The sequence below is a fragment of the Gorilla gorilla genome, chromosome 21, assembly GCF_029281585.2.
Source record: "Gorilla gorilla gorilla isolate KB3781 chromosome 21, NHGRI_mGorGor1-v2.1_pri, whole genome shotgun sequence".
Lineage (NCBI taxonomy): Eukaryota > Metazoa > Chordata > Mammalia > Primates > Hominidae > Gorilla > Gorilla gorilla.
The window spans coordinates 44,011,370-44,026,380 of NC_073245.2; the positions used below are offsets into that span (position 1 = coordinate 44,011,370).

Consider the following 15,011-nt stretch of genomic DNA (forward strand, 5'->3'; position numbering starts at 1 on the left):
TGACTACAATTTGGAATAATTAAATCTAGCTAATTAACATATCTGTCACCTCAAATACTTACCACTTTTTGTAGTGAGAACATTTGGATTTTTTTTTTTTTAATTGAGATGGAGTTTCTCTCTTGTTGTTCAGGCTGGAGTGCAGTGGTGAGATCTCAGCTTACTGCAACCTCCGCTTCCCGTGTTCAAGTGATTCTCCTGCCTCAGCCTCCCGAATAGCTGGGATTACCGGCACTTGCCACCATACCCAGCTAATTTTTGTATGTTTAGTAGAGATGGGGTTTTACCACGTTGGCCAGGCTGGTCTCAAACTCCTGACAGGTGATCCACCTGCCTCAGCCTCCCAAAGTGCTGGGATTACAGGCATGAGCCACCACGCCTGGCTGGAATTTATTCTCTTAGTGTATTACTATTATTAATGATATCCTCCACCCTGTGCAGTAGATCAAAAGAAAAATCTTTTTCCTCTTGTCTGAGATTTGTTGTACTCTTTAATCATCATCTCCCCATTTCCCCCAACCCCCAGCATCAAATTATTTTAATTTTTATGTATTTGCTGACAAGATTGTATTACTGCTACTATTGTAAACATTTTTCCATATTTCCTCTTGGGTGAATTATCTGTTTCCTTTTTATTTTTTTTCTTATTGGTAACCTTATTTGCCTATAAGTGTCCTTGGTGATATTTTCCTTACTAAGAATGGATACTCTGTGTTGAACATTACCATGTGTCAAGCACTTCAGAGACATCATCTGATTGAACAGTCATAAATAGGATGTGAACATGAGTATTTACACTCTCATTTCACAGTGGAGAAAACTGAGGCTCAGGGAAGTTAAATAGTTTTCTCAAGATCATTATAGGCAGCAAATGAAATGACAGGGTTGGGATTTAGTTGGCTTTACTTCTGAGTTTCTTCCCTCTGTTACATGTATTTTATGTGTATTAACCCTAGGTTGTAGATACTTTCCTCATTCTACTGGTCTTTTTTCGTTTTTGTTTTTGAGACAGGGCCTTGCTGTGTTGCCTAGGCTGGTCTTGAACTCTTGGGCTCAGGCAATGTTTTTGCCTCAGCCTTCCAAGTAGCTGGGATTACAAGGGCATGCCATTGCACTAGGCTTCTACTGGTCTTTTAGTTTTTCTTGTGGCTTACAACCTAATCTTTTTTGTTGTTGTTGCTGTTGTTGTTTTTGGAGATGGAGTCTCACTCTGTTGCCCAGGCTGGAGTACAGTGGCGCGATCTTAGTTCACTGCAACCTCCAGCTCCCGGGTTCTAGCGATTCTCCTGCCTCAGCCTCCCGAGTAGCTAGGATTACAGGTGCCTGCCACTACATCTGGCTAATTTTTGTATTTTTAGTAAGATGGGGTTTCACCATGTTGGCCAGGTTGGTCTTGAACTCCTGACCTCAGGTCATCCACCCGCCTCGGCCTCCCAAAGTGCTGGGTTACAGGCATGAGCCACTGCACCCAGTCCAATCTCATCGTTTGTGATCATATTTATGGATATTTTGTAATATATTTTCATCTATTTTAGTTATTTTCATCTGAAATTTTTTCAGTATTTTGGTATAAAGTGTGCATTTTCTTGTCTTTATTTATTTATTTTTTTTGAGATGGAGTCTCGCTCTGTGGCCAGGCTGGAGTGCAGTGGCGTGATCTTGGCTCCCTGCAACCTCCACCTCCCAGGTTCAAGCAATTCTCTTGCCTCAGCCTCCCCAGTAGCTAGAATTACAGGCGTGTGCCACCATACCTGCCTAATTTTTGTATTTGTAGTAGAGACAGGATTTTACCATGTTGGCCAGGATGGTCTTGAACTCCTGACCTCAGGTGATCTGCCCACCTTGGCCTCCCAAAGTGCTGGGATTATAGACATGAGCCACCACGCCTGGCCAAAGTGTGCATTTTTATTTATTTTCATGGTGTTATCTAATTAAGTTAGCATCTATTTATTAGATGATATTTTTTGGTTTTGATGATTATCTTATCACAGGTTAAAAATATTATATAATGCCTGTAGATTCTTTTGAGTCACTGGGTGCCTTTCTCCTCTCCTCTCTTCTCATTTACTGATTTTCTCTTTAGGCAGAAGGTTCTAAAAAGTACTGAGGAGCAAGAGCTGGAGAAGAGTATGAAAATGCAGCAAGAGGTGGTGGAGATGCGGAAAAAGAATGAAGAATTCAAGAAACTTGCTCTGGCTGGAATAGGTGAGCTTGGCTGTGGTTGAGTTTGATTCATGAGGGGTGATTCTTACACTCTTGGTAGGTGTTTTTGAAGTCTCTGAAGTAAATAAAAAGGCTTTCTCATTTAGTAGTCAGCATAAAAAAGATGTGTTTATTCCTTAGCACTTTTTACATATATTGGTATTTTACATATATTGGTACTTTCTTTTTTTTTTTTTTTGAGACAGAGTTTTGCTCTTGTTGCCCAGGCTGGAGTGCAGTGGCGTGATCTCCGCTCAACACAACCTCTGCCTCCCGGGTTCAAACAATTCTCCTGTTTCGGCCTCCTGAGTAGCTGGGATTACAGGGGTCCACCACCACGTCTGGCTAGTTCTTTGTAGTTTTAGTAGAGATGAGATTTCATCATGTTGGCCAGGCTGGTCTCGAACTCCTGGCCTCAGGTGATCCGCCCACCTCAGCCTCCCAGAGTGCTGGGATTACAGGCATGAGCCACCGTGCCCGGCCCACTGGTACTTTCTTAAAAGTCTGTTCTTGGTCTTAGGGAAAAAAAGGAACTTGGATTGAGACAGAAGATAAAGTAATTGGGCAGGCCAGTTTGTTGTTGTTTTCCTGTTTTTTTCTAAAGGCAACGGAAAAGAAAACTGAGTCAAATCCAATTCACCTATGGAGGAAAAATATGACTGAGAGAGCTGAAGGGGTCACAGTTCTGCTTTGCTCGGGCATAGAGTTGTTATTGGTGGAGTCATAACTATAAAGTTCTCCTTACTGGATTGAAAAAGCACCCCTGGAGTTTATAGGATTTTCCTCTTAGAGATGCTGAGTTAACTGTGCTTTCAAAGTCAATCCGTAGCTTTTCTTATCAAAAGTATTCCAGTTATTCTTTTTCTCCATAGCTATGACCACACCTGGGAGATGGGATTCTTCTACCCTGTGCTACTACTTTTTTTTAGTTTGCATCTGACTGAAAGGCCTCAAACCTAATAGTACTCAGTGAATATGACACATATATTAGTGTCCCTGAGGACTACTTCAAGTTTTGGGTTACACGTAGATAGTAAGCAAAGTTAGATCCATGGTGACAGAAATAGCAAAAGGACTGGAGTAAAGGGGATTTACTGGTGTTCCCTATCTTAATGTTGTCTGTATGTTTTACTGTGTTCATCTCTCAGGGCAACCTGTGAAGAAATCAGCGAGCCAAGTCACCAAATCAGTTGACTTCCACTTCCGCACAGATGAGCGAATCAAACAACATCCTAAGAACCAGGAGGAATATAAGGAAGTGAACTTTACATCTGAACTACGAAAGCATCCTTCATCTCCTGTAAGTTGATGGACTAAATGAACATTTCTGTTACTAATATTCATTTAGGATTTTACGTGTAGCATTTGTGGTCACTGTTTATAATAGTATAATTGAGAAAAAAAACCTTGTGTCTATAAAGTTGTATAAAATATAACAGATCTTTTTTTTTTTTTTGAGATGGAGTTTCACTTTTGTCGCCCAGGCTAGAGTGCAATGGCACGATTTCGGCTCACTGCAACCTCCGCCTCCCGGGTTCAAGTGATTCTCCTGCCTCAGCCTCCCAAGTAGCTGAGATTACAGGCGCCTGCCACCACGCCCAGCTAATTTTTGTATTTTGTAGAGACAGGGTATATCCCCATGTTAGCCAGGCTGGTGTCAAACTCCTGACCTCAGGCGATCCACCTGCCTCAGCCTCCCAAAGTGCTGGGATTACAAGTGTGAGCCATCATGCCTGGCCAATATAACAGATCTTATAGGAAAAATAGGGTTGGGGCAGACCGGTCAAATCTCATGCAGTTTTGTTACCAGAGCACCAACAAAATCAGTAATAATCGTTAAGTAAAAATTCTAGTACTAATAATCTCCACTTGCATTTGTAGTCAGTATCATCATTTTTTGAAATTAGTTATTTGCATTCTTAAACCCTGAGGTTATGCTTCTTTCTTTGAGATACAGGTCCTTGAAGGGTTTTGCTTCCAATTAGAGACCAGTTTTATCAAAATTACTGGTCCAAGGAATAGGAATAGGCTTCTTCATCAGTCACTTTAGGGGATGTATGGAGAGATTCCACTGATTCAGGAATCTGCCTGACCTGATGCAGACCCAGAGGCCCAATCAATTTTTTTTTTTTAAGTGGAGTTGAGGGTGAGATTTCTTTGCAGCGCTTTTTGTCTTCAATTCTAAGATAGCTTACTCTGGATTCCTTCAAAACATTGACATGGTTGGGGAAAAATTACCTATGTACTATTCCAGAACATAAGATTTGTTAAGTGCTAGATCCTTTCTTCCATTTTTTATTTTTTTTAATGAGAATAGACTAGTTATAACCCTTGCTCAAGGACTGACAAACTTCAGAATAATAATCTTGGTTTTACACAGGCCTTTTTTATTGATCCTCTGTGCCGAATATGTGGCTTATGGTAGATGTGAGCTGTTCCGTGACATTTCATTTGGGGAACAACTTTTCTCTTTACAGGCCCGAGTGACTAAGGGATGTACCATTGTTAAGCCTTTCAACCTGTCCCAAGGAAAGAAAAGAACATTTGATGAAACAGTTTCTACATATGTGCCCCTTGCACAGCAAGTTGAAGACTTCCATAAACGAACCCCTAACAGATATCATTTGAGGAGCAAGAAGGATGATATTAGTAAGTTTCCTACCAGTATCACAGTTGGATGGAACCCCTCCTGTATTCCCTCTGCTTACATCTTAGGCACAGATTTGTCTTTAGCTGAAATCCTAGTTTTTCAATTAAAGTATGGCGTGTGACTATGCAGACAACAAATGTATCCTTCAGAATTTTTCAAACCACCCAGCTATCTGTCTTATACCCATCAACCGTCTTGATCCTCCTCATCAATAATTGGCCAAGGGGAATGAGTTAAGGTAACCTGAGATGTCATTACACATCCTTAACGGACATTTTTGCCATGTGTCAAAGTGTCACATTGCATTTAGTTACCTATAGAAAATGAAGGCATTTCATTCATTCAAGGCTATGTGCTTTTTATTCAGTGGTCCACCAAAATTTTTACTACTACTAACCAGGCACACTGTGTTAGGTGTATAGAGGTAAATAAAATAGACTTGGTGCTACTCAACATCAAGTTTCTAATTCAAGTTTCAAAACTCGACATCAAGTTTCAAAAGCCTTTACCATAATTTGTAGTGACCTATTTATCTCTGTCATTAGAGATACACTAATTAGTTCTTTGCATTCTTAAACTGTCATTAGATAAATAGGTCACTACAAATTATGGCAGGGGATTTTGAGGAGGAGGGAGGTGCAAGAGTCAAAGGAGGTGGGAGACAGGGAGAGCATGTCTGAATGTTGAGAAGTCTCGTCAGAGATAAAGAAGCTGAAGGTACGAGAGAGAGGAGATAACTAATGGATTAAGTCCCTGAGCAGGCAGGTATTGGAGGGATACTTAGCACAGGTGGAGTGAGTGTTCTTTAAAAGGAGGATGGAAGAGTGGGAGGAATGGGTGCAAATACTGGGGGAGTTTGTAGATTTGGTGGTAAGCAGATGAGTGGATTCTAATTTAATAGTTTCTATCTTTATGGAAATAATTTCTACAAGAAGGAAGATGAAATCTGAAGGGGGGAGGTGGTATTAAATAGTTGTTGGGAGTATAGGGATAGTATTCTGGATAAAGCAGAATGTGGTTGTTTTACCTTTGAGGATCTCTAAATTTTTTATATCCTTGCATAGGCATTTTTTTTGAGACAGAGTCTCGTTCTGGCTGTCATCACCCAGGCTGGAGTGCAGTGGCGCGATCTCGACTCACTGCAACGTCCACCTCTTGGGTTCAAGAGATTCTCGTGCCTCAGCTTCCCGAGTAGCTGGGATTACAGGTGTGTGCCACCATGCCCAGCTACTTTTTGGATTTTAAGTAGAGACCAAGTTTTGCTGTGTTGGCCAGGCTGGTCTTGAACTCCTGGCCTCAAGTGATCCGCCCGCCTCAACCTCCCAAAGTGCTGTGATTACAGGTGTGAGCCACTGCGCCTGGCCAAGTACAGCATTTTTTAATATTGTTATTATGTTCTAGTGGCCAAAATGATTTTATTAGATTTTATAGTATGAAAATAATGAAATATTCTTCTTTATTCTAATGGAAATTTAAATATTAAGCATAACTTTTCAAATAATATATGACTCAGAGTCTGATATGTCCTGCTTTTAGAATACTAGTCCTGGCAAATGGAAAGAGAAATTATATTATGCAATTTTTATTTAAAACTTGGTACAGTTACAGCTAAATAATGGTTACATGTATCTTTGAAACATGGCTTATTTCTAAAATAGATTTGGTTTTGATCTACCACTGTTAATGTGACAAGACCTAAATTGAAAGATTCATTCTATATTAGTTATGAAAATTGGCAGGGTTTCACTGGCCAGGTAAATTAATATTTTCAATGAGTGGTGGTGATGTCTTAATACTGATGCTTTAACATAGTTTTTAACTTTCTCCATTTGATTTTCTGTAAGAGATGGTCTTGATGCTTTTATATTGATTTCATAAAATTGGGAGTTTTCACTTGGTCTTCTTTTGTTATTTATTTATTTATTTATTTTCCTTCTTGTTTTGCTTTTTAGAGACAGGGTCTTGCTCTGTCACCCAGGCTGGAGTGCAGTGGCGTGATCATGGCTCACTTCAGTGTCCAACTCCTGGGCTCAAGCAATCCTCCTGCCTTAGCCTTCCAAGTAATTGGGACTATAGGTGCATGCCACCATGCTTACCTAATTTTTATATTTTCTTAGGAGACGGGGTCTCATTATGTTGCCCAGGCTGGTCTTGAGCTCCTGGCCTTAAGCAGTTCTCCTGCTTTGGCCTTCTAAATTGCTAGAATTACAGGTTTGAGCCATTCTATTCAGGCTTTACTTGGTCTTTAGGAAGGCCTTATATCTTTTTTTTTTTTTTTTTTGAGACGGAGTCTCACTCTGTCGCCCAGGCCGGAGTGCAGTGGTGCTCATTTGGCTCACTTGGCTCACTGCATGCTCCGCCTTCCAGGTTCATGCCATTCTCCTGCCTCAGCCTCCCGAGTAGCTGAGACTACAGGCGGCTGCCACCACGCCCGGTTAATTTTTTTGTATTTTTAATAGAGACGGGATTTCACTGTGTTAGCCAGGATGGTCTTGATCTCCTGACCTCGTGATCCCCCCCGCCTCAGCCTCCCAAAGTGCTGGGATTACAGGCGTGAGCCACTGTGCCCGGCCAGGAAGGCCTTATATCTTAAAGCTGGAATAAGCAAAAATTTTTTGTGTTAATAACAAGCAAAATAATTGGCATTGTCAATAGAAAGTATAGGCCTGGCCAGGCACAGTGGCTTGACGCCTATAATCCCAGGACTTTGGGAGGCTGAGGTGGGTGGATTGCTTGAGCCCAGTAGTTCAAGACCAGCCTGGGCAACATAGTGAAACCCTGTCTCTACAAAGAATATAAAAATTAGCTGGGCATGGTGGTGCATGCCTGTAATCCCAGCTGCTTAGGAGGCTGAGGTGGGAAGATCACCTGAGTCCAGGGAGGTTGAATTTGTAGTGAGCCTTTATGCCCCTGCACTCTAGCCTGGGCAACAGAGTGAGACCCTGTCTCAAAAAAAAGAAAGTCAGTCTAGGCCCGTGCAGTGATAAGGAACCTGTCAGACATGGATGGATTTTCAGTTCAGAAGATGACAGTAGAGTTTACCCAAAGGCTACCTTAGTCATACCCCTCAGTAAAAGAGGAATAGGGGAGAAGTAACTGAATGTTGGTTGGTTTGACCAATGTAAGCTGAGCTGACTGTTGTGGGCCCACCACTCTGTGGTTGGTTTATCCCTCTCTGGGCTACATAGGTGAATCACCACTTACAAGTAAACTGGGTCTTGCAGATCTAGATGAACATCTGTCATCTCTGTTTACAGACCTGTTACCCTCCAAATCTTCTGTGACCAAGATTTGCAGAGACCCACAGACTCCTGTACTGCAAACCAAACACCGTGCACGGCCTGTGACCTGCAAAAGTACAGCAGAGCTGGAGGCTGAGGAGCTCGAGAAATTGCAACAGTAAGTCCCACTGGCAGTATCTGAGGAAGAGTTCCACGAACCTGCCTACTTTATTTTCAGTTCTGTTAGGGTGACAGTTGCTATTTTTCTTTCCGTAAAAATTTATGGCATTTGAGTAGTAGGCTCTGCAGGCTACGCCCCTGCCTATATGATTTAAGGACTATAGTGGGAATATGGAGATGTTCTGGAGTATAAACTGGTAAAAATTGAATCCAGGCTGGGTGTGGTGGTTCACACCTGTAATCCCAGTACCTTGAGAGGCCGAGGCAGGAGGATCACTTGAGTCCAGGAGTTTGAGACCAGCCTGGGCAACATGGTGAAACCCCATCTCTACAAAAAATACAAAAAAAAATTAGCTGGGCGTGGTGGCACGCGTCTGTAGTCCCACCTACTAGGGGGCAGCCTGAACCCAGGAGGTCAATGCTTCAGTGAGCCAAGATCACGCCAATATACTCCAGCTTGGGTGACAAAGTGAGACTGTCTTGCACATACACACATACACACACACACACACACACACACACAAAATCTAATCCAGAGGTTGCAGCAGAAGAACTTACTTAGGATTTCAATTAAGGAATGCCCTCTAGGGTTAAGTTAGGTAGATCCCACCCTTTTGTGACTCCCCAAGGGATTGTTACAGCTATTATTAGTGGAGGGAAATGGAAACTTAGTGTGATTCGTAGCATTGGAGTTTATTTCCTGTATCCTTCTTCCATTCCTTTTTGTGCTTCTTTTGAGGAGGGGGAGCTTCTTCTGTGAAGTGAAGCCTCAGTTCTTAAGTGGTAGGGATGTTAGGACTGTCCGATTTATTCTTTCTTCTAGAGGTAAAGATAGTGCTGTGGAGAGTTGAAATTTTACTGTGTGTGATGGGTAATCATTTTTTCTTCTTTTATTATTTTTTATTTATTTATTTTTTTTGAGATGGAGTTTCGCTCCTGTTGCTCAGGCTGGAGTGCAGTGGTGCCTCTAAGCTCACTGCAACCTCCGCCTCCTGGGTTCAAGAGATTCTCCTGCCTCAGCCTCCCTAGTAGCTGGGATTACAGGTGTGCACCACCACGCCCAGCTAATTTTTGTATTTTTAGTAGAGATGGGGTTTCACCATGTTGGCCAGGCTGGTCTTGAACTCCTGACCTCAAATTATCTGCTCACCTTGGCTTCCCAAAGTGCTGGGATTACGGGCATGAGCCACCGTGCCTGGCCCATTGTTTTTCGTTTTTATTTATTTTATTCTGTTGTCCAGTCAATGGGAGCATAATCTTAATGATTACTATTCTTTGTGGTTGGCTTACTTTGTTTGTGAAGTTTTCATTTTATTAAAATTTTTTTTGTGGTTATTTAAATTTTCACCTTACAGATACAAATTCAAAGCACGTGAACTTGATCCCAGAATACTTGAAGGTGGGCCCATCTTGCCCAAGAAACCACCTGTGAAACCACCCACCGAGCCTATTGGCTTTGATTTGGAAATTGAGAAAAGAATCCAGGAGCGAGAATCAAAGAAGAAATCAGAGGATGAACACTTTGAATTTCATTCCAGACCTTGCCCTACTAAGATTTTGGAAGATGTTGTGGTAAGGTTGAGGCTATGTGTGCTGGCAGAAGTGTACTGCTCATGACCAGATATCCACCCATTCACACAAAAGTTTGGGTAGATATTATGAGCAGGGCATCATATTAGGAACTGCAGGTGATAAAGAGACTTATCGGAAGTGGATTTTGCTTTTAGTTAACTCAAAGTCTGGTATGCGAGACAATGTATGTGTGAATAATAGAAAATGGACAGAAGTGTTCTGAGAGAGATGACAGTTAAAATAGGAATTCAGAGGAGAAAATGGTTTCTTCCAGATAGAAAGTTCAGGGTGTGCTTTGTAGAGAGGCACCATTTGACCTGAGCCTTGACGATGTACTGTAGTAATAGTTATTGTGTTGCTATTGTTGTCATAATAGCTGACACTTTTACTATGTGCCAGGACTGCTCTAAGCCCTTTTCATATATTAGCCCATTAGTTTTGACAACAACCCCTTTAGGTGGGTTACTTTATCACCGGTTTCAGATGAGGTAACTGAGGCACACAGAGGTTATGTAGTATTCCTAGAGCACTCAGCTAGTACATGGTGGAGCAAGTAAGAGTTCAGACACTCTAGCTACAGAGTCTGTGATCCTAATACCTCATTATATTGCCTCTCCATTACATGATAGAATTTTGACTTGCAGAAATGCAAATGGACTAGATTGGCAGAACATTCCAGGCAGTAGGAATTACATGATAAAAAGCCTGATGGTGGGAAACAAGAAGCTTCTACTGGGAGCTGTTAGTGGGTCAGTTAAGCTGGAGAAAAGTTTATCAAGAGCCACTGGAAACTGTTTCAGAGAAGTGAGTTGTAGTTTGATAATAGGCTCACAACCACAATTTTAGAGAAAATGTGCAATCAGGAAGCAAGGCTACAGTCAGAATAAGCAATGGAGTTAAGCACCTGCATAAATGCGAAAGCGGCTTTTAGTTACATTTCAGTGCAGATGAGGACCTCACCCGCCGCCACTGGTTTGGATTGCCTGGATTGATGCAGGTCCGGGATAACTCTAGAAGCACTCTGTTTTCCTATCTTCTTTCTTTTTGATTGCTTTAGAGTCACCATGCTTTTAGGGGAAACTGCACCAATGTATTACCTTTGACTGAGTGCCTAGTTTTGTTTATTGTATTTTCTTAGCACTAAATCAGAAGCAACTTGAAGTTATATTTTCCAGGCTTTACAAAAATCATGATTATGCTTAGAAATGGTTCTCCTCCCTGATACCTACTTTGATTGAGAGCTCTTTGCGTGACTTCTGTTCACGATGCTTTTTTTCCCCTGCCATGATGCACATGTACTATATGCCAAGCTCTGTTACAATAAATTGTTAAGAAATCTTCCCCCACCCAAGTGATTAATCTCCAAGGGCTGTGCCTCCTTTGTCTTTACCCATTGAGGAAACAGTGTTGTGAATACAACAAGGGAAAAGTAGGTTATATGCAAACCTCAGAGTTGTAGAGCCAGAAGGGCTCAACGTTTAGTTTTACATACAAGAAAATGGAGCCCCAGATAAGATAAATTATTTCTTCAGGGTTTCTATAACACTCTTTTGGCACCTGCTTTTGGTTTTTTGTTTTGTTGTTTTTTTTTTTTTGAGATGGAGTTTAGCTCTTGTTGCCCAGGCTGGAGTGCAATGGCGTGATCTCAGCTCATGGCAACCTCCGCCTCCCGGGTTTAAGCGATTCTCCCGCCTTAGCCTCCCGAGTAGTTGGGATTACAGGCGCATGCCACCACACCTGGCTAATTTTCGTATTTATAGTAGAGACGGGGTTTCGCCATGTTAGCCTGGCTGGTCTCGAACTCCTGACCTCAGGTGATCCACCCGCCTTGGCCTCCCAGAGTGCTGGGATTACAGGCGTGAGCCACCGTGCCTGGTTGGCACCTTGCTTTTAATAACATATTTTCCTCCAAGCTTTTCCCTCTACCTAAGTTTTTGTTTTTATTTATGTACCACTCTCTCAATTTGTCCTATATCCTTGTACCTTACATACCAATATTATTATTTTAAAAATCAACTCACTTTGTAACCTAACGTAAATTTAAAGGGAACTTTTAAATAAATATGTAAATGGAAAACCAGTACCTTTTGCCACAAATAACACAGCAATAATAGCTAATACTTATATAATGCTTATTACATGCCAGGTCTTTATTCTAAGCTCTTTTCATTTATATAATAATGCACTTAATTCTCACAACAACCCTATGAGGTAAGCACTGTAGGTACTTAATCCATTTTACAGTTAGGAAACATAGAGGTTAAATAACTTGCCCAAAATCACAAACTAGTGAGTGGCAGAGCTAGCATACGAATCTTAGGTGATATGATTCCAGGGTCCATGCTGTTATATAAAAATAGAGGTTACCTTTTAAAATAGAAGGTTCTTAGGAAGTATGTGCTTATTAAAAAAAAAAAAAAAACAGTCTACACCTCACCTAAGATCCTTTCTCATAGCATCAGTCACACCTGAACTACTGTTTTTTTTTTTTTTTTTTTTTGGAGACAGTCTCACTCTGTTGCCCAGGCTAGAGTGCAGAAATGTAGTGGTGTAATCTCAGCTCACTGCAACCTCTGCTTCCCAGGTTCAACCAATTCTCATGCCTCAGCCTCCTGAGTAGCTGGGAATACAGGCACACACCACCATGCCCAGCTAAGTTTTGTATTTTTAGTAATGACTGGGTTTCGCCGTGTTGCCCAGGCTGGTCTTGAGCTCCTGGTCTCAAGCAGTCCACCCGCCTTGGCCTCCCAAAGTGCTAGGATAGTAGGCGTGAGCCACTGCACCCAGCTGAACTACATTTTTGAAAACACTGATTAGGAAATTGGTTTGTCAGTTGTGTGTACTCTAGAAATGCCAGGGTGAAGTAGTAAGTAGGGAAGGGTGACCAGAGTTCATTAAGAGTTAGTTGAGATCTTAGAGTAGTTGTGTACCAGGTTATACCTGTGAAAATTCTGTGTAAACAGATCTGCAAAGCACTAGGTAAGGTGTGACCGAATTGATACGATTTGTGGAATGGAAGTGTTTGCCAAATCCAGCTGGTTCTCAGAATCCTCTGGGGCTCTTATTACATAAACAGATTTGTTGGGTACATCACAGAGGGAGCCCAGATAAAGCACTGAGTATGGTACCTGACACGCAGTAAGCAGGGGTATTATTAATAGTAATTGTCATTTTATTGAGTGCTTACATTGTCCTGAGTACTTTATGTAGATTGTCTTATTTATGTCTGATTACACTTCTAAGAGGTGGAGTCTATACTTATCCCTATTTTTCAGACAAGGGAATAAGCACTGAGAGGTATCTAGTATGCAGAACCAGAATCTGAGCCCATCATCTCCTTAAACACTGTATTATTGTACCCTACAGTGCTTACTGTTATCATATTTATTTTGGCAAATGAGGTTTCTGAGTTTGACACTGGCTGTTTGCAGGTTTCCCTACTAAAATTTCCAGTGATTTGACTTCAACTCTTGGTTTCTAGAGAAGCATAGCATAGGAAGAGATGTTAGATGTGTTTTCTTCTACCCGCTTCACTTTTCAGAAAGGGAGGTTTTGAAAGGGGTGCAAACTGAAAAGTATGAGACAGGTCTCAATCAATTTAAAAGTTTATTGTGCTAAGGTTAAGGATGCATGCCTGGGAGACAGGTCTGTACCTTTCTCCAAAGATGATTTTGAGGGCTTCATATTTTAAGGGGAAAGGGTGGATAGTGGGGAAAGGGGAAGAGATTTTGAAAAGGTGTGGGTAGATAAGAGGCAAATGGTTGCATTCTTTGTTCACATGTGAGAGGGGGTAGAGGAATAGTTACTTATGCATTCATCTAGTTCAGTGAATCTGCATTTTTACATAAGATAATTAGGGCAGAGGAAGCAATCAGATATGTATTTCTCAGGTGAGCCAAGGGATGACTTTGAGTTCTGTCCTTTGTCTTGTACCTGTGAAGATAAGCTATCAATTTATATTGTCAGGGTGAAATTCAACAGAACTGTTTTAGGGTGAAGAACTTGGGGCCCCCAAGGAATTTTCAAGTGGGAAAATTGTGAGGGAGGTATGTACCTTTTTCATCTTTGAATGGGAGGCAGGTTTGCATGTTGAAGTTCCTAGCTTGACTTTTCTCCTTGGCTTACTGATTTTGGGGGTCCCAAGATTTATTTTCCTTTCACAGGGGATTGTAGCTTGCCCATGGAAACATTTAAAAGAAACATTTATAAGAGAGTAAGTCGGCCAGGCGCGGTGGCTCACGCCTGTAATCCCAACACTTTGGGAAGCCAAGGTGAGCTGATCACCTGAGGTCAGGAGTTGGAGACCAGCCTGCCCAACATGGTGAAACCCTGTCTCTACTGAATACAAAAAAAATTAGCTGGGCGTGGTGGCAGGCACCTGTACTCCTAGCTACTCAGGAGGCTGAGGCAGGAGAATTGCATGAACCCAGGAGGTGGAGGTTGCAGTGAGCTGAGATTGCACCACTGCACTCCATCCTGGGCAACAGAGCGAGACTCTGTCTCAAAAAAAAAAAAAAAAAAAAAAAGTCTTTGAACGTCTAGTGTTGGACTTTTACAGAATTTAAGAGCCCACCTTCCAGAGCCTGATGCAGCTTGTCTGTCTGATGCTTTTGTTCCCCATCCACGTCCCCCCAGTGCTGAAGCTGTTTCGTGTGTCCTTACAGTGTTTCCTGTGCACTTCCACTTGTGGTTGATAAGTGGCAAGGGGACAATAAATAGAGTTGATGAAAGATGGGCTTGGGCAGCAGTGGGCCCAAGTGAGGCAGAAATGAGAAAAGGACTCCTGGGGCAGAGGTGGAGTGACAAAGCCTTGAGCACGAGGGTGTGAAATGTGAACTTGGTACTGACCTCTGTTGGGCAGCCGGGGCACCATGGAGGTGGATGTGGTGTCAGTGAGACCAGTGAGTAATTTTAGCAGAGATACTTTAGGGATGACTTGGGGAGGCCAGCAGGCTTTTTTTAAATATATATACTTCCCAAAATAACATTGCTTCAGAGTAGTTTCCTAACTGCCCTGGGACAGGCCTGAGATCCTGTCCCAGGGTACCTGGGGGGCACATCCTGTCTTAGGGAGAGGTATTCACCTCCCCATTCCCATCCCCAGTCCTGGCTGCTTTTCGTAAATGCATCATCTATCCACCCACATTGCCCCATTCTAACCACATATCACCTCTTTAGAGATACCT

At 42.0% G+C, this 15,011-nt stretch overlaps 1 protein-coding gene across 10 annotated transcripts in view; it reads left to right on the top strand.

The window, feature by feature from the left end:
• The window catches only part of TPX2 (TPX2 microtubule nucleation factor), a 62,827-nt gene that overhangs the window by 35,178 nt on the left and 12,638 nt on the right, over nt 1-15,011 (top strand). For all 10 annotated transcript variants that reach the window (XM_031004891.3, XM_031004892.3, XM_055373269.2 and 7 more), the window contains 5 exons: nt 2,084-2,205; nt 3,351-3,502; nt 4,680-4,851; nt 8,110-8,251; nt 9,609-9,825. In XM_031004891.3, the coding sequence (XP_030860751.2) occupies nt 2,084-2,205; nt 3,351-3,502; nt 4,680-4,851; nt 8,110-8,251; nt 9,609-9,825 (805 nt within the window). The remainder of the gene's footprint in view (nt 1-2,083; nt 2,206-3,350; nt 3,503-4,679; nt 4,852-8,109; nt 8,252-9,608; nt 9,826-15,011) is intronic.